Below are 22119 nucleotides of genomic sequence, written 5' to 3'. Positions count from 1 at the left end.
CACGCACATGTTCTTCTATTAGCAGGATAACTACTCGGTAACTTATTAGGAATAATTTATTAAGTGCTTTCCTTGACAAAGGAAAGGAAACTGTATTGTAATTAGCCACACTCGCACTACTGATTCTTAACAATAATTTTATGTCCAGGATGTAATGAATCTTTTGGGAATTTCAAAAACTGCTACAAGTTGAAGTCAATTTTGAGACAGCAAAGCGACAGTGTTTGTGTGGGTTGAAATGCGGTGGCTGGTTCCTGCCAGGAACTCCAAAGTTTTCCTGATTTCGGATACGGGTGTATTTTTCACATGACATACTATCACTTCTATGTGAAGTCATATGTACCTTCTCCCTCTTCTTTCCATTACAAGGAGTAGTGAAAACATAAACCAATTCCAGGTACAGCAAAATCTCAATAATTCAGGCTCACCCTGGAGAAAGCCAAGGGCAACTATGGCTAAGCCTGAATTCTAGAGGAAGGAAGTGGTGTATGCTTTTTAAAAAGGTACATCCAATATTAACCAAGTAATTGACTTTTGCTAGTACCTGGGGGGAGGACTCTAAATTAATGTCGGATTAAAATGACTTACAATGGCATATTGCAATTGATTTGTCCTCTTAGGGAGGATAAACATTTTCTGCTACAAGATTAGTTATATTGGTACGTGTGTGCTCGCCGGCGGTCCTCGTTCTCTCCATGTACCCGAGGGACGCGCGGCCACCCCCGGCCGGCACTGCAGGCCCCCAGGAGCCCGGCCCCGAGGTGTGAGATATTTCAGTCAAAGGAAGAAATAGCTCTTCTCCTAAGATGGAATCTGTTGTTTGGGAATGTGGTTGATCAACTTGATATGTTGGCCAAGTGGTGCCCTATGTAATAAAATGAAAAGAAGAGGTAAGATGATGTCATTTTCCCTTATTGTGAAAACAAATGCCCTTTGTGAGACCAAGCCAACAAACTTCTGACGGTGCAAAGAGTATTTCTGTTTGAAGAACTTAACAGTAAGATAGAAGTACTTTCAAGCTGAGACCTGCAAGTGTATAAAGATCTAAAATACATATTGAGTAGGCCTGATCATCTGAATCTCATTCAGTCAAGGAAGCACGGCTATGAGTTGGATCGTCTTCATTCTGTGGCCCTTGTCTATGTTTGTGGGGTATATAGGTGGACACAGTTTGTTTTCTTGTGAACCTATTACCTTCAGGATGTGCCAAGATTTGCCTTATAATACTGCCTTCATGCCTAATCTTCTGAACATTATGACCAACAGACAGCAGCTTTAGCAGTGGAGCCATTCCACCCTATGGTGAATTTGGATGGTTCTCGGGATTTCCGGCCATTTGTGCACTCTATGCTCCTATTTGTATGGAATACGGACGTGTCACACTTCCCTGCCCTAGGCTCTGTCAGCGGGCTTACAGAGAGTGTTTGAAGCTCATGGAGATGTTTGGTGTTCCTTGGGCTGAAGATATGGAATGCAGTAGGTTCCCAGATTGTGATGAGCCGTATCCTCGACTTGTGGATGTGAATTTAGCTGGAGATCCTACTGAAGGAGCCCCAGTGGCAGTGCAGAAGGACTATGGTATTTGGTGTCCCCGAGAGTTGAAAATTGATCCTGATCTTGGCTATTCTTTTTCACACGTGTGTGATTGTTCACCTCCTTGTCCAAACATGTACTTTAGGAGAGAAGAACTTTCATTTGCTCCATATTTCATAGGACTGATTTCAATCATTTGCCTCTCCACCACATTATTTACTTTTTTAACTTTTTTGATTGATGTCACAAGATTTCATTATCCTGAAAGAACTATTATATTTTATGCAGTCTGCTACATGATGGTATCATTAATTTTCTTTATTGGGTTTTTGCTTGAGGACCGAGTAGCCTGCAATGCATCTAGCCCTGCACGGTATAAGGCTTCCACAGTGACACAAGGATCTCATGATAAAGCCTGTACCATGCTTTTAATGGTACTCTATTTTTTTTTACTATGGCTGGCAGCGTTTGGTGGGTAATTCTTACCATCACGTGGTTCTTGGCAGCTGTGCCAAAGTGGGATAGTGAAGTTATTGAGAAGAAAGCATTTCATGCCAGTGCGTGGGGCTTCCCTGGAACTCCAACTATCATCCTTTTAGCGATGAATAAAATTGAAAGTGACAATATCAAAAAAAAAAAGATTACTTATATTGTTTTCTTAATTCATTTTTTCAGAATACTTAGGCAAAATTCAATCCAGGTCCAGTCCATCTGCATGCAAACTTTGGATTTGTGGGTCTGAATTTATATTTTATCATAAAACTAAGAAGCATTCTTATACCCAGCATGGTATAGTCTCTCTAACGTTCTCCAAGATCTCGTCAGAGACCTCTTTCTGTGTTTAGGTGTCAAGATATTAATTGCTTTTTCCTATGTGCCGTGACTCGTGTTTAATCACTTTTCTTTAATGACTCAAGCTGGGAACTCAGTGACGTTTGTGAGTGGCAGGATGACATAAAAGGAGCTGGGTGAATTCTCTCTTCACCATCCTCCATGATATGATTTCACAAGCTCAGACTTCTGCCCAAGTAAGCTATCATTCATTTACTTCATGGCGAGGAATGCCTAACGTCTCAGGGTTGAAAAAATTATGTCAGTCTTGTGCTTACACAAGAACAGATGACGGGACAAACGGAGCAGAATAAAAAGTCCAGAAAACCATATATACTTTCAACAGACTAATGTCAAAGGGGGAAAGATGAACTTTCTAATAAATAGCACCGATCAATGGATATACAAATGGGGAAGAAACGTATCTTAACCCCCTACCTCATACCGGGTATAAATATCAATTCCAAAAACAGTACATTACTTTTTAAAAATATATTTATTTATTTTTGGCTGTGTTGGGTCTTTGTTGCTGCGTGCAGGCTTTCTCTAGTTGAGGCAAGCGGGGTCTACTCTTCGTTGCGGTGCGCGGGCTTCTCATTGCGGTGGCTTCTCTTGTTGCGGAGCACGGGCTCTAGGCATGCAGGCTTCAGTAGTTGTGGCTCGCGGGCTCTAGAGTGCAGGCTCAGTAGTTGAGGCGCACGGGCTTAGTTGCTCCGTGGCATGTGGGATCTTCCCGGACCAGGGCTCGAACCCGTGTCCCCTGCATTGGCAGGCGGATTCTTAACCACTGCGCCAGGGAAGCCCCTACAGGAAGAGTACATTATTAATAACGCCATTCGCTGCAACATGGATGGACCTAGAGATTGTCATACAGAAGAGAGAAGAGATTGTCTCTCTCTGAAGTCAGACAGAGAAAGAGAAACATCGTATGATATCGCTTACATGCAGAATCTAAAAAGAAATGATGCAAATGAACTTACAAAACAGAAACAGACTCACAGACTTAGAGAACGAACTTATGGTTACCAGCAGGGAAAGGTGGGGGGAAGGGATAGGGAGTGTGGGATTGACATGTACACACTGCTATATGTGAAATGGATAACCAACAAGGACCTACTGTATAGCACAGGGAACTCTGCTCAATACTTTGTAACAACCTAAATGGAAAAAGAATTTGAAAAAGTATAGATACATGTATATGTATAACCGAATCACTTTGCTGTACACCTGAAACTAACATAACATTATTAATCAACTATACTCCAATATAAAATAAAAAGTTAAAAATATAAAAAAATAATTTTAAAAAAGGAGTACAGATCTAACCATGAAAAATAAAACAATAAAGCTTCTTAAAGAAAGTATACAGCATCTTCATGACATTGGAGTCTGTATAGATTTCTCAAACAGGACTCAAATTGCCAATCGTAAGAAGAAAATGATACATTTTTATGTTAAAATAGAGAACTTCCATTGATCAAAAAGGCAGCGTTAAAAGAGTAGAAGATGCAGCTCACAGAATGGAAAATCATATTTATAATGTATATCTGACAAATAACTCATTTCCAGAATTTGTAGAGAATGTCTACAAATCAATAAGAAAAAGACAAAAACCTAATAAAACTGGCAAAAATGTGGACAGGCACTCCACAAAATATGAGATCTAAATGGTCACTAAACATACAAAAAGGTAGCAAGTCTTATTAGTAACCAGAATAACTCAAATTAAATACACAATGAGCTACCCCTACACACCGAGCAGAATGGCTCAAATGAGAGACAGACAGTATCAATTGTTTAGTAGGATGTAGAGCAAGTGGAACTCCCATATATACTGCTGATGGGACTGTAGGTTGGTAGAACCATGTTCAAAAACTTTTTGGCAGTGTCTACTAAAGCAAAACATAAGCACATCTCATGATCCAGCAGTTTTACTCCTAGGTATACCCATTACAGAAATGTACATACAAGCATATTCATAGCCCCAAGTTGGAAGCTACCCAAATGTCCATCAACAGTGGAATGAATAAATAAATCATGCTATATTCACGATCAGTGCAATGAGAATGAGAAAACTACAACCACACACCACAGCATGGATGTTTTTCACAACATTATGCTGAGTGACACAAAAGAGTACCTACTGCATGAAATGCATTCACACAAAGCTTTAAAACAGGCAAAACTAACATGTGCCTTTAAAAGTCAGGACAGTTGTTCTTCTTTGCAAGGTTTTCGCTGGAAGGGGGCCTGAGGGAGGTTTTTGGGGTGCTTGAATGTTCTGGTTTTTGATCTGGGTGCTGATTACATGGGTGTGTTCAATTTGTGAAAAAGCATCAAGCTGGACACTTATGATCTGTGCGTGAAACTGACAACTTATAATTCATGCATAGAATAAAATCTCACAGCATGCTATTTTATCATTTTTCAGTTTATTTTCGACTATATTTGGAGAGGCAGATTTCACATGATAGCTTCAAACCAACCATTATACATTAACCAAATTTTACACAAGCCATTTGAAAAAAGATCTAAAAATGTGCTTAGTTATTGGTATTATATAACAATGATCAAGCACCAAGAGTGTGCTGAGAGCTTTTCAGAACAAACATAGAAAAGACGAGTCCCTGCCTTCGTGGATACCCATTCTTTTACAGTCTTGCGCATAAAACTTCACCTAATATTTCACACCCCTTTACTCATAAGGCATAAATAAGGAAGTTTGTTGCATTTCTCATTGTTACTTAATAAATATTTAATACCCTTTTCCCCAAGTATACCAACTATTACTAATATTTTTGCCTTTAAATACAAATTTCCGAAGTACAATATACAGTATACTCTGATTTGGTATTCACACAGTTGACCACAATATTCTTGCAGGTTGGTTATAATATGAAGCATGTTGAATTTCAACATTCACACATTTTTATACCACTTAACAGAATCATTTACTATTGGCAGAGCTTTTTTTGTTAAGAAAAATGAGGTGCCATTGCTCTTAGATTGATAAACTGTAAACAAAAACAGCACTGCCTTGATTCCAATAAGGGTATCAGAACTTATGGCACATTCAGAACAGTGAATTTTAGCACATCTATCAAGCTAGCCTTGCAGATACCAACCACATAGCTGCATGCCCTAAAATACTAACAATTTATGATCAGCTAGTAATGGGTGATGTAAGTATGATTTGCTTGACTGTATTTTCCATTTAAAGGAGAGGATACTGGCGTAAAATATCTGAAAACTGTGAGCTGGGAAATTTTTTTGCTTCTCTGCAAGGCTGTGTTCCAAGCAAATTCAGACTGAAAAAGAGGACGAAATGATTCCAACTTTAATCATTGGCTAAAGAGATCTAATTTCAAAACAATCCCTTAACGACATCTGATTGTTCATTTTTTTTTTTAAATGCAAGAGAAATAAAGTGAATTTTGATAGTGTAGTGATTTTCGGTTTCGGCACAAGAAATCATACGTCATGTGAAAATGCCAGAGAGCGTGGTAGAAGCTGGTGCCCACTACAGAAGTCAGGCCAGTCCCTATGTCACCTCCAGGGAGCTCACAGCAGCAGGAGATTAGAGGCAGGTTTTAGAGGGATGGGTAGATGCTTCCTTCCCGGCCAGACTCTGGTCTTGACCCTTTCTGCAAATAGGATGGAGGAGCTGGAGTGTGTCTGGGGTCCAGGGAAAGAAGGTGTAACAAGCTTGGGATCAATGGAGAGAAAGGACCCCACTGTGAACTTCACCTTATCTAGATTCCAAGACCCCAAGCATCCATCAGGATTCAAGCCGTGGATAATCCCTTTCCAGAGGAAACCACCTTGCCTTTGGGCCACCACTGTGTGGTTTCCCACGGGTATTATCAGGTCTGGATGTTTCCATTAAGTGGCAATGATGCTGAGCTGAATTTTAAAGCTACACTGGACTTAGAGCAAGACTAAATTTCTTTGACAACCTCCCCAGATATGAAAAGAGTAGAAGAAAATTCTACAGAATCCCTTCTCTTCTATGCGTGGGGTGGGGCTTATAGTCATGCCCTCCCTACGGAGCTAGGCACATGGCCCCAACAGGGCCCATTAGGAATAGATTCACCCAAGGGCAGTGGCAATAGTGGTTTGGTCCATCCACCATGATCCTACCTGGCAAATGAAGGAGTCTGAATGGGATTTGACAAATTTTTCTTATCCTGGGTACCTGCATCTCCACTTCTCTGCCAATCATAGAGCAAGAGATTGGGAACTACCTCTCTCTGCTGCTCTCGTGGCTTAACCTGTGATAAAGGTGACAGTGGCAGGATTGGGATGTGTTCTAGAGCCGTACTGGTTGGGAGGAGAGCGGGGATGGCAACACCCAACTGCCGAGGGTATTAATCTAGAATCCCTTTCGGGGTGAAAGAAACCACCTTATTGAATGTGCCCAACCCAAAACAGAGCACCAAAAGACTAAAATTCTGACAGTAGACAGTAATATATATTTTTTTCATTTTCAATTATAAATCCTCAGTTTTCCATACTAAGGCTTAAATTGCAGTCACCTAGCTGAAAATCTGTACATAAACATGAGACTAGAAATAGATGACATGAAGACCTCTAAAAATGAAGGTTCACTACAGATGAAAGCATCCATCCCTTATTTATTAACAACATGAAATGTTCTGACTACCCTTTACAGTGAACAATAGGATTAGACCCAGCAAGCTAAGCATTATTTGGAAGTTTTTAGGATGGAGGCTGAACGCCTATTGCTTTAAAATCTGAGATGCTTCCCAAACCTCTCTTTCAGGAGTGTATTATATCATCCAGAGTGATGATTCTTACTACCAGCATTTATTTATAATCCACCTTGTTCTCAGAAGAATTAAGGTAGCTAGTTCCTATCAATAGTTTTTCTTTAACCTGTAACAAGACATTAGGATCAAATGCCGAAAAGGATTCTTTCCGTCCAATTATGTCAAAGCACCATTCAACAGGTGGAAACTGAGATCAAATTCTAATGAAATTACAACGGCTTCCTTACACTGGAGAAACCTTGCTCTCAAGTTATTTAACAGAGATGACAATAAACCAAACTTAGGTATTTAGATAGACATTATAGATAGATAGATAGATAAACGGTTAAATAGATCATTTTTTTTTTTTGCACAGCTGACAAGTATTCAAAACTCTGGAGTAGGTGTTGGGGTAGTTGAGAATACCTCACAGCCTTTATCATATTATTGACAAGCTTTCAAAAATTTTTTAAAGCCATTGGAAATGGCTGGTATTAGTGGTGCACGGAAACCATGGTTTATAGATAGAATGTCAAAGTTCAGCCATTGTCTCTACTCTTCAAGGCACAAGGACAAGTTCCAAATTCTTCAACTCATGTGTGAGAAGCGGAGCAACGGGTACCACCAGGAGACAGAAGATTAAGGAGAGGAACCACACACCAAAGCAAGAATGGGAGATCCTTTGGGATGCCATGACTTTCAGATATTGATCGTACGTCGTTAGCAAGCAACTCTCCCACACCTTGAGGTGGGTACAGGAAGGTCTCCTGGCCTGAATACCTTGGCCTATTAAGCAGAGAGCACACTTCACGCCATGCCTGATTTGGCAGTCCAGCACCTTCCTACCCTGGGCACCAGGAAGAAGGTCCAGAACGTTTCCATGAAGATCTGCAATGAAGATCGTAATGATGACAGAAGGGCAAGAATGAAAAGCCGGTAGCCCTTGATAAAAGTCAGCGGAGAAGTAACCCCCTTTATAGATACATACCCTGTTTCTTTGCCTGCGATCGTCTAAGAACATTAAGGGAAAGAGAACCCATGCTTTTTTTTTTTATTCTTATCTTGCTATCTCCCTTAGCTTCCCTAAAACAGGCATGGATTAACCATCTCCTCTATAACATATTTCCCGCCATGAAATTTCATCAAAATGGAAAGAATCCAACCAATTAAACTTCCTCTTTTTTTTGCTTGGAATTCAGTTTGTATCTACTGGTAGTCCATTACATTCTTTTGGTAGGAAAAGATATTGCACTTCTTAAAATTCATCCATGTAATTAAGTCAAAGCTAATAGGTAGGTAGATATCTCTCTAGAATGTATACTTTCTGAAGACCATTGTCAGCATTTGCAGAAAAGCCTCCGTGATTTCTATTTCAACAAACTGTGGCCCCACTGGCACGTGATTTTAAACTATAGAGGGAGACATCGGTGGTCATGAGCCGTAGGCAACATTGCATGTCCAGCGGCTCATGATTTCATTGTGCAGATGGGCACGACGATGACCAGAATGACTGTGCACGTGGCTGCAGCGATCAGAGCAGCGATCTTGCAGACCTTGGCTCGTCTGAACTCGGCTTCTTTCCTTTTTAGTAATGAGTCGTAGCCTGGAGTATAAATATCTTCCATCCAGTATTCTAAGTTGTTTGGGTTTAAAGATTCTTGAGTCTAAAAGTGAAGAGAAGATGTTAGAAATATGGTGAATATGTGCAACAGGTTCAAGACGTTCTGACAATCATCACCCCTGAAGCATCTCAGAGCTGTCTGCAGCTTGCAGGGGAGATGACCGAGGAGTCCAACGCTGCCCACCAGCCCCCCCTGAGGTGGACCACCAAGGACTCGGGCTCCCGCACATCCCAGATTGTACCTGCCCCTCTCCTACTACAAAGGTCATGATGGGGGACTTGCCTGGTGGCGCAGTGGATAAGACTCTGTGCTCCCAATGCAGGGGGCCTAGGTTCGATCCCTGGTCAGGGAACTAGATCCCATATGCACGCCGCAACTAAGAGTCTGTATGCCACAACTAAGGAGTCCATGTGCTGCAACTAAGGAGCCCATGTGCTACAACTAAGGAGCCCGCCTGCCACAACTAACACTCAGTGCAACCAAATAAATAAATAAATAAATATTTTAAAAAAACAGGTCACGATGGTCTTGACACAGGAAAACCCAGGGATTTCCTGGGAGCAAGCAAAATAGGGCCGAGACAAACAAGACCCTACGCCTCAAGGGAGTACGGCCAAGAACAGGTTGGCCCTGCTGCATGGGAAGCAGGGAAAGTCACTGAAAAATACTCTCCACTAACGGTCCCTAAGAACAGAGCTGTCTAAAGCAAGGCTATTGTGTTACTCTGATTTGGTTCCCATTTCTTCAGTAAAGCCTCTACTGAAAAATCAAAGGCACCTCCCAGATAAGCAGTTCAAACAAAACATAAAATATTTCCATTTCAAACATCTGTCAGGCCACTGCTCACAGGCCAGGTCTACAGACCAGTGGCAGGCCACCCCCATGCCAGGTGCAGCGTCCCCAGTGGGAGAGACCCCCACCCACTGACATTTGTCTCCCAGCCTCCCTGAGATTAATGCCTGTCTGCAGGAGAAATATTATATTTAACCTGTATCACCCAGGAATCCCATTCCCCGTGGATGGCTATAATCTATTTCCATAAAGAAAGGCAGTGTTCTCATTTTACGGCAAACATTTAATAATGTGACTGTCACATAAAAGCAGCAACACATTGCAATTCCAAGTGAGGTCGCCTAAATCTTTGAAACACAAGCAAAATATCCATTTTGAAGATTTTCTCAGATTGTTTAATGTTCATAAAGATGGGCATGTTACAAATCACACACACACACACACACAGGATTACAAAACAAATGCTTCCAAAACTTAAAAAAAAAACCAACTCGGTTGTACTATGTTATTGGAATATTGATTATTCTAACCCGTATTAGTCATTCTCCACCTGTCCTTTCAGAACCATTCTCTGTTCTTTTCTGCCTTGCTCTGTGCCCCCAGGAGACCAGCCGATATGGACACATCCCAGGTGGATGCAGTCAGTGGGGTACAGCTCTCCCTGCTCCCTCCCTGATGGGCTACAGTTCTATCAGGTACCTGCTCTCACAGCTGTGGCTCTTGGTGGGTTGCAGAAACAGCTCCCTTTCCTTGGCCTTCAGATCCAAGGGCAGCAACAGCGTCTCACTCATGCTGGTCCCTGGGCGCTTCACGGGCTCTAAACCCTGCCTACACCGCCGCCAAGAGTCCCCTCCTTCCCACTCCCATCATCCGTGAGTATGCCATCTGCTTCCTGCTGGGATGCTGACGACCCACATGCCGTGGACTCCTCTGGCTGCTTTATTGCTCTCCTGTTTTGTTTTGTTTTGTTTTTTGGCCATGCGGCGCGCAGGATCTTAGTTCCCTGACCAGGGATAGAACCCGGGCCCCCTGCGTTGGGAGCACGGAGTCTTACCCACTGGACTGCCAGGGAAGTCCCTGCTCTCCTGTTTCTAATGGCCTTCCAGTACAGGGGCCAGCAGACTCCAGCCCACGGGCCAGATACAGCCCAACACCTGCCTTTGTACAGCCTACCAGTTAAGAACGGTTCTCACATTTTTAAATCATTGAAAAAAAAATAAAAGGAAAACAATAGTCAGTGGTATGTGAAAATCATATGAAATCAAATCTCCGTGTCCCAAAATAATATTTTGTCGAAACACAGCCGTATCCAGTCATTTACAAGTTGCCCATGGCTGCTTGAGACAATTATTGGCAGAGTTGAGCAGTTGTGATGGAGACTTTAAGGCCTGCAAAGTCTTAAAGTAGTTACTCTCTGGCCCTTTAGAGAAGAGTTTGCCAATATTCTAGAATATTCTGTACAACGTTGCATAATGAAAAGAGAATGGGACTTCGGGGTCCCTGAAATCCTCCCAGGTCCCCTTCCTCACGGAGGCACAATGTTCAAAGACTTTTCCAATTATTCATGTTATCTGGAAGGGCGGGGAGGGGTGGTAGGCAATGCTGGCCATTGCTAGGACCCACACCATGAGAAACAGGACATGCTCCATGATGGAAAATTCCTTAAAATGCAGGATTGTCTGTTCAGACTTTGCAAGAAGCTCCTACTCCAGCACTTCTGCTAAGTCCCAGGAGCCACGGTCTCCCTGAGTGGCCCAGGGCACTTCTGCTACTGCCCAGCTCCGGCTGTTAGGACAAGTGTCCTTATGCTTGGGCTGCAGCTCTCTCCCCAACACAGCTCTGTCCTCCATGGGCACTTGGGATCGGTCTGTTTCCCTGGACATGAAAGCTCTTCAGCAATTTAATGGGTACCCTAGAGGGGAGAGAGGGAGCCAAGGTGGGCATATTAAGCTGGGGACTGGTCTGCAGGGGTGGGCTGGTTTGGGTTGAAGGCTGAAGGAGCAGCTCTCCCTGCTCTGGCACTTCGGAGACAGGCTCTGACCAGGGAGGCTGAAACACCACCTCTTCTTCCCAATACTCCCAAGGCGGGCCAAGGAGATAAACAGTGTGTAAACAACACATCAGATTTTGTCTTGTTCCCTCCAGCTCAGACAGAAGGAAACTGGCTTCCTTTCATAGGTAGATATGCTTTAGGGGCTGGGATTCATCCTGTGAAGTAAATTATTTTTAATTACTTTTTCCAATAACCGCAAGCTCTCATGACACCCAGTGGGACACAGGGGGCATCCTCGGTTGTTAATTACGCCTGCTGAACACTGGAAATGGAAACGGGACCTGTACCTTTGCTGCACCCTCAAGTGGCCATTGATGGTAAATTTACATCTTGACGCCATGGGGCCCCAAGAAGATGGTCCAGATGCGGAAGCTGCCCTAAGACAGTACCTGGCTCTCTGCAAAGCGATGAAAACAAGTAAGGTGGTGCCCTTCTGCCTTCATCGAGTTCCTGATACCTGTTCTGCTTTGCTGCAAACACCCTCGAAAGGCTATCAAACTCTTTCCTGTCTTATATTTTTTTGTGAGACTAGATACACTATCCTTTGCATTTTTAAGTGATGTCACCTAAAGCTCTCTAATCTAAAGATCTTTTATTTTTTATAATTTTGCCTTTACACTCCTAAACATTGGCACTTTAAAATTGCATGTATCTGTAGGAGCGAAATCTCCCAGACTCTGCCTCCCAAACTTTAAAAAGATGCTTCTCAGTCTATGACTCATTCAATTAATCTGTTCCTGTCAAGGTCATCCCATGATACTGGTGAAACATTGATTATTCCACCAGGTGAGCCATTCACACCTCTGGGACTTTTCTGACTCGCCTGCAGCTCGTGGCATCCTAATACCCACAGGTTGCAGTGTGGTAGCCACAGCAGAGCACTGGGACCCTCCTGCAGAAGAAGCAAATCCTTTCTAGACTGCTTGCCAGCAGGATGGTGACAGGAGAGGACGTGGCCTGAAGGGTCAAGTGGCATGCAGCTGGCATGGGGACAAAACATGCAGGAGGTGACAGGGGCCAGGAGTACCTCTGGGGTGGTCCTGATATCACCACCCACTTGACTCTCAAGATCTGGCCAGAGATGTCCCTTCCCATAATTGCTGTCATTTAGGGCCCAACATAAACAAATGTCACTGCAGTCATTTGTGTGACATGAAGCTCCACTATACTGTCATTAACAGAAAAATGACATGGTGGAAAGGCAACATAGGAGGAAGTACAGGAGTCGTATTGCCGGATAGTCCATTATGAATTTAGACTTGTCAGACCTGCAGCAAGTTCTTGTACTTCTCGGGGCCTCGATTTCCTCATTTACAAACTTGAGATGAACAACATCACTCCCGCCTGCAGGCCACTGTGCCTTGCGTGAGAGACCGCGATAAAAAGCCCCATACAGAGTTGATCGATTTCAGCATCATTTCATCAGCGCCAAAATGCCTTTTCGGTGCCTTCTTAATGCCAGGTACTTTCAATACATTATTTTCATTTCTGACAGTGACTCTGAAAGTTAGATATTATTATGGACATTTAACAGGTGAGGGAACCAAAGCTCAAACAGGTGAACATTCCAGGCCACACAGCAAAGGAACCCTGGCTTAGAACCCACACTGCGGGAAAACATATTTCTTATCTCGCCACTGCACTGCACCGCCTGCAGCCCTCTTGGCTTTAGAGAGAGGCCATTTCAGGGGAGACCTTGCCATACCACCCCCCCCCCACTGGCATCTCTCCAACTGCCCCTTAAGTGGTGTGGACCTGCTGGGACCCGTACGTGACTGGTGGCGTTGGGATGATAGCCTCACTGCCCACAAGGCTAGCTGGCAGGTGGGGACAGGGTACTTCCTGTGCTCCCGAGGTGATGCGGACACACAGATAAGACGCAGTGTGGATAGAACCAGGTGGAACTGCCCAGCACAATGAAAGTGGCCAAAACCCAGCCTTGCCTGTGGTTGAACAGAAAACATGCCCTCCAGCCACAACTGTATTCACAGAGCTTCCGGGGATGGCGCTTACCTGGGACTGCTCCGTATGGAAACATAATCCATAGCTCGGCTCCCACAAATATGCTTTTATCCCACGTGCTACATGTGGAAGGAGAAATCAGCTTGTGTTTCATTAAACAGTTGGGCTGAGGTCTTGTGAGCAAATACGAGAATCTGCACTTGGTATGGAGTCTTAAACGCATCGTTAGCAAATCGGATGGCCAAAGTCAATCAATCAATCGATCAAGCATTCCCACTGCTACATGTTTACGAAGCAATAAGCAAAATATCAATCCCCTTGTGAAAAATCTCTGCTCTACGATGTATGCAGGTTCAGAATTCCATGGTGGGGACCCAGGGAGCTGAAGGTGAGGGAGCGGGCCGGTTAGGGCATCCGCTAACCATTCCTGCTTCCGCCAGGGTGTGGCTGGGCTCCCCCCACCCAGGGCAGTGAGAGGCTCACCTGCAGGTCCAGGGCTGTCAGCTTGCCCTTCTCGCCCGCGTTGCGAGAATACTCCTCGATGGTCCAGGAAGGCTGGCCCCGCTTCACCTCCGCCAGCTCCGTCAGCCGCATGTCTGTGTACAGAGGGTTGTTCTTCATGTGGGCCTTGAGGGAGGCGGGGTAGGGGTGAGGGCTGAACACCTGCTCCACCAGGAAGCCATCTTTGGGCTGCTTGGGCAGTCGGTGCTGCGGGGGCATGTCATACTGCCTGTCTGCCTGCAGAGGGGCACAGAGGAGTCCAGAGAGAGGCACAGATGCCGTCAGAGAGCCCACAGTGCTAGTGGGCAGACACCAGCGTTCCATCACTGGGCTCTGCCCGGGTAGCGACATGCAGTTATTCACGAGCAAATAGAAGGAATATCTGGACTGGGGGAAATTTACTAGGAAAAGCTTATGACATTGATAATACTCAAATGACCCAACATTTCTATGCCAGGAAGAGATGATTTTATCTTACCCTCATACCATGACTACTATTATTAACACGCATTGTTCAGGTAAGGAAATGGAGCCCAGAAAGGCTCAGTAATTTACCCCAGGGTGCACAGCTGCTAACGGGAGGAGCTGGCATTTAAATCTATCATCTGGCTTCAGAGAAGCTTTGCTTAACCACTGCATAGTACTTCCCCCTCTTTTTCTTTTCTTTTTTTTGCCGCACCACGTGGCATGCAGGATCTTAGTTCTCCGACCAGGGACCGAACCTGCGTCCCCTACAATGGAAGTGCAGAGTCTTAACCACTGGACTGCCAGGGAAGTCACTGCCCCCTCTTTCTCTTACCAATTTCTACCTGGTACTGAGGAGTAAAAGATATGGGGTCCTTCCCCCTAGGAGCTGGCTGAAACCACTGATGCCACACTGCTTCTCTGGATGGAAGAAGCCAAGCCAGAAAGCACGTGGTGGGAGCCTCTAGTGATCTTCACAGACCTCTGCATGGCCTTCAAGACAAGGGAACAGTCTGGACCACAGTTTGGAGGCAGGAAGGTGCCCAACACAGCTGGCATCACTTACATTCTCAGTCCTTGAGTTCCACCCGAACCAGGGGGCTCCGTTCTCCACGCTCCCTGTTATAACTAGAGTCTTCTGGTACTTTCTACTTCTAACTTGAGGCCCTCATATCTCCACATAGATGTCACTTCCTCCAGAAGTGCTCCCTGACCAAGACCAGGTCAGCGCCCATCTACGTGACCCCTTCAGACTGTGTACGGAGCCCGCGGCCAGCACTGTCCCACTGAACTGTAACTGCCTGTCTGTCTGTCTGTCTCCTCCGCTGGACTGAGTTCCCCGAAGGCAGGGGACTGCAGTGAACACCTTTTAGTCGCCCACTCAGCAAAATCATACCACCAAGGAGAAGGCACTCCCATCTTTGTTAAAGGGACGGATCCCAACACCATGGAGTCGTGCACATGAAACAAAGAGCCAAAGAGCTGTGGGTGTGAGCAACAGACAAAGAAAAAGGAAAAGTAAGAACACGAGTGAGGGACAGTGTGGAAAAGCAAGAGGAGGAGAAAGGGTTCGGGTGTCAGGACAGGGAGAGTTTATGTGTGAGCACCTGATGAGACAACGTGTGTGAGTGGGAGTGTGTGTATCCTACACGTGCACGGGGACCAGGAGCACACTCCCAGCTACCAGCAAACTGGACCCATCGGCTCTTGCTCAAATACAGTGTAACTCTGAGCCCTTTCAAACCATTAAGACCGCTGATGCGGAAACAGGGAAAGCAGGATAAACTTGGCCAAATCCAAATAAGAAAGTGAGGTGTCCTCTTATTCTCTAGCTCATCAAACCCAAGTATCTTCTAAAAGGTGTCACTGATTTTATTCATTCTACTCATCACCACTACCGAACACTCAGAGGGCTCCCACGGCGTGCAGGGCCCGTGCCAAGCTGGGGGCAGGGCAGGTGCCAATAATAACAACAAGGCATCATAACTACAATTAATTGAGGGCTGACCGTGTGTGTCTCCTGCTGTGCTCGGGGCTGAACACGCGATATCCCATTTCAGCTTCTCGAAAACATCGGCAAGGCTATAACATTATAATCCCCGCTGTGGATGCGGCAACTCAGAGAGGTTAAGGAACTGGCCCAATGTCACACAGCCAGGAAGTGGCAGAGCCAGGATTTGAATTTGTTCTCGCTTCTGAGATGGAAAGTTACCCGCTGCCCACGCTTGCCTCCCTGCTCCTACCATGAAGGCATTTGCGTTCTAACATGGAGGTCGGTATGTATACCTAAGATACTTTTAAAATAAAGGTTGGTATCTACTCTGTCTGAACAAAGAGGATGAAAGGCAGGAGATCAGAGACCAGCAATAATCTCGGGAGGCTTTCAGAGGCTTATGAATTAAGAAGCCTTGAGGGGAACTGGGTCTAGATCAGCACCGAGGAGGTGGACAGGACACTTTTTTTTTTTTTTTTTTTTTTGATGTGGACCATTTTTAAACTCTTTATTGAATTTGTTATAATATTGCTTCTGTTTTATGTTTTGATTTTTTGGCCACGAGGCATGTGAGATCTTAGCTCCCCGACCAGGGATCAAACCCACACCCCCTGCATTGGAAGGTGAAGTCTTAACCATTGGACTGCCAACGAAGTCCCTGGACAGGAAACTCTTGATGGAGAAATCACGTGAGTACAGGTTCAACAGTGGGATGGGGCCTGGCCATCCTAGATGCTTCATCAGTACTTGTTGAATGAGTGACTGAGTGAATGAGGGTGGCATTTTTGAGGACAACCAGGTAGACGTATCAAGGTGGAGAAGGGCCCAGTCCAGGTGAACTGGAGCCCTCCTGTTGGGGAGAAGGACATGACATGCCCAGGGTTTGAGTGGCCGGGCTGAGTGGCTTGAAACTTTTTGCTGAGCAAAGGGAAGCCAAGGAGGAGTTGGGAACAGGAGGCACTGCACACCCCAGAGTGGAGCTTTAGGAAAGGGAGCAGAGCAGTGGTGGATGGAATGAGATGGAAGTGGCGGCAGAGGTGGGGGGGTGATGAGCGAGAGAGACCAGTTACACATGTGCCCCCAAATCCCAGGTGGGAGGTGGTAGGAGCCTAGACTTGGGGGAGGGAGGGTGGATTTAAGCAGAAAGAAACATCACAGAAGATAAATCCACAGGGTCGAGTAGCCCAACTGGATGTGAGAGAGCCAACGAGGGAAGTCAGAGATGAGAGACGCCCCTTCAGTTTGGGGAATGGCTAGAATGACGACCCCAGAATGGGTACAGGGAGAGGGAAGCCTGGCTTTGAAGGAACAGAAAATCTAGCTGGGACCTGTAGATTTCAGCCCACGGCAGACATCTGGGGGAGCTGGCCTTCAGCAGTTTGAGATTTGGGAGCAAAGTTCAGAAGGGCCCCAGGGTTGGTCACCACCATGGCAGGCATCAGCTCAGGGATGGTGAGAGCCACACATCGGGAGGGAGAAATGAGGTCACAGAAGGAGGCCAAATGAAGACCGCTCACCCCAAACACTAGCAACTTTGAGCTGTGCATTTCAAGGGATCTTTCTCAAGCTTATTTCTGTTGGTTTCTGGGGGCTTTGACATTTTATAGGTTGGACGCATGACTAGTTCAGTTTAACTTGATATATCTATAGAAGTGCCAAACCACTGGAGTGCTCTAAATGGCCATTTTCAATGCTACCTAAGACCCAGGGCTCCAGGAACCTGGCCAGACTCTGGCAGCTAATTGACACGACAGCAGTGCCAGAGGAGAAGACCCATAGCTGGGCATCTCGTCGGAGTGTCAGCACATAATATATTCTGATTTCTGTCCAACACCATGTGTTTTGCAAGTGGCTACCGAAGAGAACGGTGGCCGGCACAGGTACCAGAGGTTCCTTTGGGATCAGAAGAAAATCACATCTTATTTTACTCTCTTTCCCTGCTTTGGACCCTGAAAACTTCCTTAGGGCTCCATTTTCTTATCTTGCCCTTCTTGGCATTCGAGGGACTCTGCCTCCTGCTCTGTATTCAATGTCTGCAGCCACACCTCTTCACTCCCTCTCTGATGACTGGTCCTCCGAGCCCTCAGGAGGCCCCGTGGTCTGTCCACGGACCTTTGGGATCAGGGAAGGGAATTGAGACGAGCAACACATTGAAATGGCATCACTTTGGCCAGAAAGGGTTCAATGTAACCTACTTAGAAGGAAGAAGAGCAGCCACAAGTACCGCTGAAACAAATCATCCTTACTGCAGGGGATGAGAAGAAGAAAGAATGTGAGTATGTGTGTGTGTGCTCACTCCAACACTGACAGAAAGATGCTGACTATAAAGGTGCAAAAATGTTCAAGTTCCCATAAAACTGTGTAGGAAAAAACCTCAAAAGCAAAGAAAGACAACATATTAAGAGTTGCCATCCTTGGGCAGTGGAACTGTGAATAATTCCCTTAATTTATCTTCTTTTCTTACGAATCATCTATTGATCTTAAAATGAAAAAAACTCAAACTTTTAAAAAGGAACACCACGCATGCCACACAGTACGTGAAAGGGCCATAGGAGCTAGCTCGCTTTTAAGTCATTTCCCTCCTTTTCTTTGCCTGCATCCTGCCCTTTCAGAAAGGACAGGAAGAAATCCTTGGTGATGCCTGTCTGCTCTGCCATGTTCCCCATTCTATGAAAATCAGGTCTCGAACCACCAGTCCAATATCTGAGCCATGCTTTCTCCCATCGGCAACACAGCAGCGTGTGCTCCTCCGGGCTGACGGACAATTTGGCGGGACCAACCACCAGGCTATGCTGTCCTCTCTGCTCTAACGTGGAAAGTCTGGAAGGATTACGAGCACAAGAAAGGCAGGCCTCTCTTTCATGTAATGTAAGCTTCCAGGCTTGGAAACAGACCAGGGCTATAGTAAGGCTGCTGCCTAGTTACGCGAGCTTACATGTGCATTATTACCTCTTTAGATTTTCGATGCCAGTCCTTACTCTCCCCAGGGCCTCTGTCTTTGACATCCTCCTCTCCGACGCCCACACGGCTGGTGTAAGTGATGGTGCGCCAGTCCCTGGGCGAATTGGAGATGCTGGCGATTTTGGATTCTGTGGCGCTGTTCTCCTCCGTCAGGGACCTGGAGGATGGCCTGGTGAAGAGGCTTTTTTTTAACGCCTTGACACGAAGGCTTTCGCTGTTGCTTCCGCTGGCGTCTGAGCAGCACCAGTCAGCCGAGTTCTCCAGTTTGGGCCCGTGGGAGCCATTGTGTGCACGGAACATCCGGGGAGAGGCGCTCTCATCGGACGGAGCCTCGCTGGTCAAGGAATTCAGATCTATCTGCACACTCACCTTCTCGGGCTGCTGTATCTTCTCATCCAGTTTATTGAGCTTGCCCAGGACCTGGGAGATCTCCTCGCGGACACCCGACAGCGATTCAAGCTTCCGTTCAATTTCACCGATCCTGAGCACCAGTTTGCACACGCTGGTCTTCAACGCCTCTTCCGAGTGGTGGCTGTTTTCAGGCCGGTTGCCCTTTTCTCCTTTGCTGCTGGGGAGCCCGTTGGCGATTTTGGTTAGGTTGTGCTCTGGTGAACTGTCACAGTCTGACTTGTGAAGCTGAGACAAAGATCCTGTGCTGTTGTAGCAGGATGACTGTATCACTCCCGTCGAGCCACTGATGCTCATGTCGTCAAGAAATCGGAAAATGTCACTGATGTCATCACTGACAACTTCCGAGTCATCATCTGACTGCTTCATGGCGTGCCTGTCACTGTACTTGCCCTGCCCAGAGGCACACGAGTCTTTGCATTTCTTGGGCTCCAGGACATGCTGCTCGGTCTGGGTGCCCACGCTACTGGTGTCTGAGCTGAGCTGCCTGCTGGTGCAGCTAATGCTCTTGTCTTTAAACTTTTTGACCGGTTCATGATTCTCCAGGTCAACGGGGGACGAGATCTCTTTAGATTTGAGCCCGTTTGGCTTGGCCGCGTAGCCGACGGGGAGAATTGGCTGTTGCTCCTGCGGCATGAGGTAAGCTGGGCGCCTGTCTGGGGTTGGGAAGTTGGGGGTCTGGCTGCTGGGATTTGGATAGCGGAGCTTCTCCTCGGAGGGATTTCTATTGAAAAAGGACCGTTCAAAGTCAGGAACTTCTTCGGTGTTTAGGCTCCAGCTTTTGGCCGGCCAGGGGGTCTGCTTGCCCGGCCTCCCCGGACAGCGCCTGGCCTCCTGGGTCCCCATCACTGGAGTGGGTCCAAAATACGTGGAGGCTTGAAGGTCATCTAAGCTTTCGTGCTTTGCCCGCCTTTTGTCAGGAACAGGGGAGTACTCGGGATTCAGGTACTGGCTGTTGTAGGGCATCTCAAAGCTGTGATTGGGGAAGGGGGTCTTGTGGGACTCCTTTCGGCCCTGGGGTTTCCCGTGCTCGCCCTCAGCCTTGTTAGCGGGGCTGGCCAACCCGGGGGACACAGTCATCAGGTTGTGAAAGTCCTCTTTGAAGATGTTCCTTTTCTGGACACAGGACTGGACCACGAAGGCCTCCTCGTTAGAAATGAAAGTCTCCTTGATGCCCTGGGTGAGGGGCAGGGAGTCCTGATCGGACATGGACTCGCTCTCGATGTTCATGGGGAAGTAGGTTCTCTGCATCTCGCAGGGCTGAGGGCTGGCCACCGAGTACGGGGCCAGAGCCTGCAGCCTGTCCAGGGAAGCCGCCCGGTTCTTCACATCTTTGCTGACCCCCAGCAGGAAGTTGGGCTCGGAGGCAAGTACAAACTGCGGGCAGTCCTTGCAATCCATCTTGCGGCACTTGGAAGACTGGCGGGTGGGGTAGCCCCGGCTGAAAGGCTGGTCACTCAGCTCGCAGCTGAGGGACTCACACTCGGCCGCGGTGCAGAGCTCCGTGTCCAAGCGGCCCGAGTCAAAGGACGCCTCCTTCTTGCACATCTTCTGCCGGCCGCTGGGGAGCTTCTCCTTGGCCGTAGCCCCGTTCATCTGGATGAGGTTGAAGATCGTCACGATATCTGCCGCCACCATGATTTTCTTCGATTGCTGGTTGTTCACGGTGCATTTCATCTTGTCTTTGAATAACGTGGCTGGAAAATTGGGATCGAGACAAGCCGTGTAGAAGAGCACGCTTCTCAGTTTGGAGAGCTGGGACAGATCAAAGCGGGCGCACAGGGATTTGCACAGGTCCTGGTAGGAAACGGTATTTTGCTTGCTGTCCAGTTCCTCCAAGATCTTCACCAAGAAGAGGGAAGTTTCCTGATTGGTCTCCATGATTTAGAATTTCAAAGCCTCGCTGATGACACTGAAACTTCGAATCAGTTCTATGGGGTGACAATATTGAAACAGAGAAGCGGGGGAGAAAGGATTATAAACACCAGTGGAGTTTTAAGTCAAGCTGGTTATGAACCACATAAAGAAATGCATGGAAAAACTTTTTAATGTTTAAGAAATGTCATAAGTGCTTTAAAAATATTTATAATATACTTTGTAATGCGCTTCCCAGTAATCTACCTAAAGAAATTAGTGACTATGATTTTGCATAAAGATGTTCATTATGTATATGTACAACTGATTCACTTTGCTGTACACCTGAAACTAACCCAACATTGTAAATCAACTATACTCCAATAAAAAATTTTTTAAAATAGTTACAACTATAAAAAAAATGATGTTCATTACAATGGCATTTATAATAGTGAAAAAATAAAACATCTTAAATATCCAAATATTAGGGGAATGCATAAATAAAACAGTTACCATATACGATGATTTCTTACAAACATTAAAATTATATTAATGTACATCCTTACAATGGAATACTACTCATCAACAAAAAGGAACAAATTACCAGTACTTGTAAATGACATGGATGAATCTCAAATGTATTGTGCTTGAGTGAAAGAAGCCAGACTCAAAGGCTACCTATTATATGGTTCCATCTTAACAATATTCTGAAAAACAGATCCGTAGCTGCCCGGGGCTGGATGTGAGGCAAGGTGCTGGCAAAACGGCACAGAGAAATTTTCCTGGATGATGGAACTATTCCACATCTTGACTGGAGTGGTGGTTGCATGCCTCTATGCATTTGTCAAAACTCACAGAACTGTGTGCTAAAACGTG

At 45.8% G+C, this 22119-nt stretch overlaps 1 protein-coding gene and 1 pseudogene across 1 annotated transcript; one reads left to right on the top strand and one right to left on the bottom strand.

Annotated features, from left to right (window-relative positions):
* The first annotated feature begins 1105 nt into the window (after window positions 1–1105).
* Window positions 1106–2155, top strand: LOC133084901 (frizzled-3-like; annotated as a pseudogene).
* Window positions 2156–8599: 6444 nt separating this feature from the next.
* MINAR1 (membrane integral NOTCH2 associated receptor 1) lies at window positions 8600–21270 on the bottom strand. Its single transcript, XM_061181706.1, has 3 exons — window positions 18970–21270; window positions 14046–14300; window positions 8600–8797 (listed from the first exon to the last, which is right to left on the bottom strand). Exons 1-3 carry the CDS (start codon window positions 21268–21270, stop codon window positions 8600–8602), a joined length of 2754 nt encoding a protein of 917 aa, XP_061037689.1.
* Between the last annotated feature and the right edge of the window lie 849 nt (window positions 21271–22119).

This window comes from Eubalaena glacialis, chromosome 2, assembly GCF_028564815.1.
Source record: "Eubalaena glacialis isolate mEubGla1 chromosome 2, mEubGla1.1.hap2.+ XY, whole genome shotgun sequence".
In the NCBI taxonomy this organism is placed as follows: domain Eukaryota; kingdom Metazoa; phylum Chordata; class Mammalia; order Artiodactyla; family Balaenidae; genus Eubalaena; species Eubalaena glacialis.
The sequence above is the reverse complement of the archived record's forward strand: the minus strand, read 5'-3'. Positions and strand labels throughout refer to the sequence as shown.

What these genes read in the sequence shown, in the direction of transcription:
- MINAR1 (XM_061181706.1), bottom strand. Translation starts at nt 21,270, where the DNA reads ATGGAGACCAATCAGGAAACTTCCCTCTTCTTGGTGAAGATCTTGGAG. An exon ending in GGCATCGAAAATCTAAAGAG is followed by an intron (nt 14,301 to 18,969) that starts GTAATAATGCAC and finishes GCCCCTCTGCAG; the next exon opens with GCAGACAGGCAGTATGACAT. An exon ending in TGACAGCCCTGGACCTGCAG is followed by an intron (nt 8,798 to 14,045) that starts GTGAGCCTCTCA and finishes CTTCACTTTTAG; the next exon opens with ACTCAAGAATCTTTAAACCC.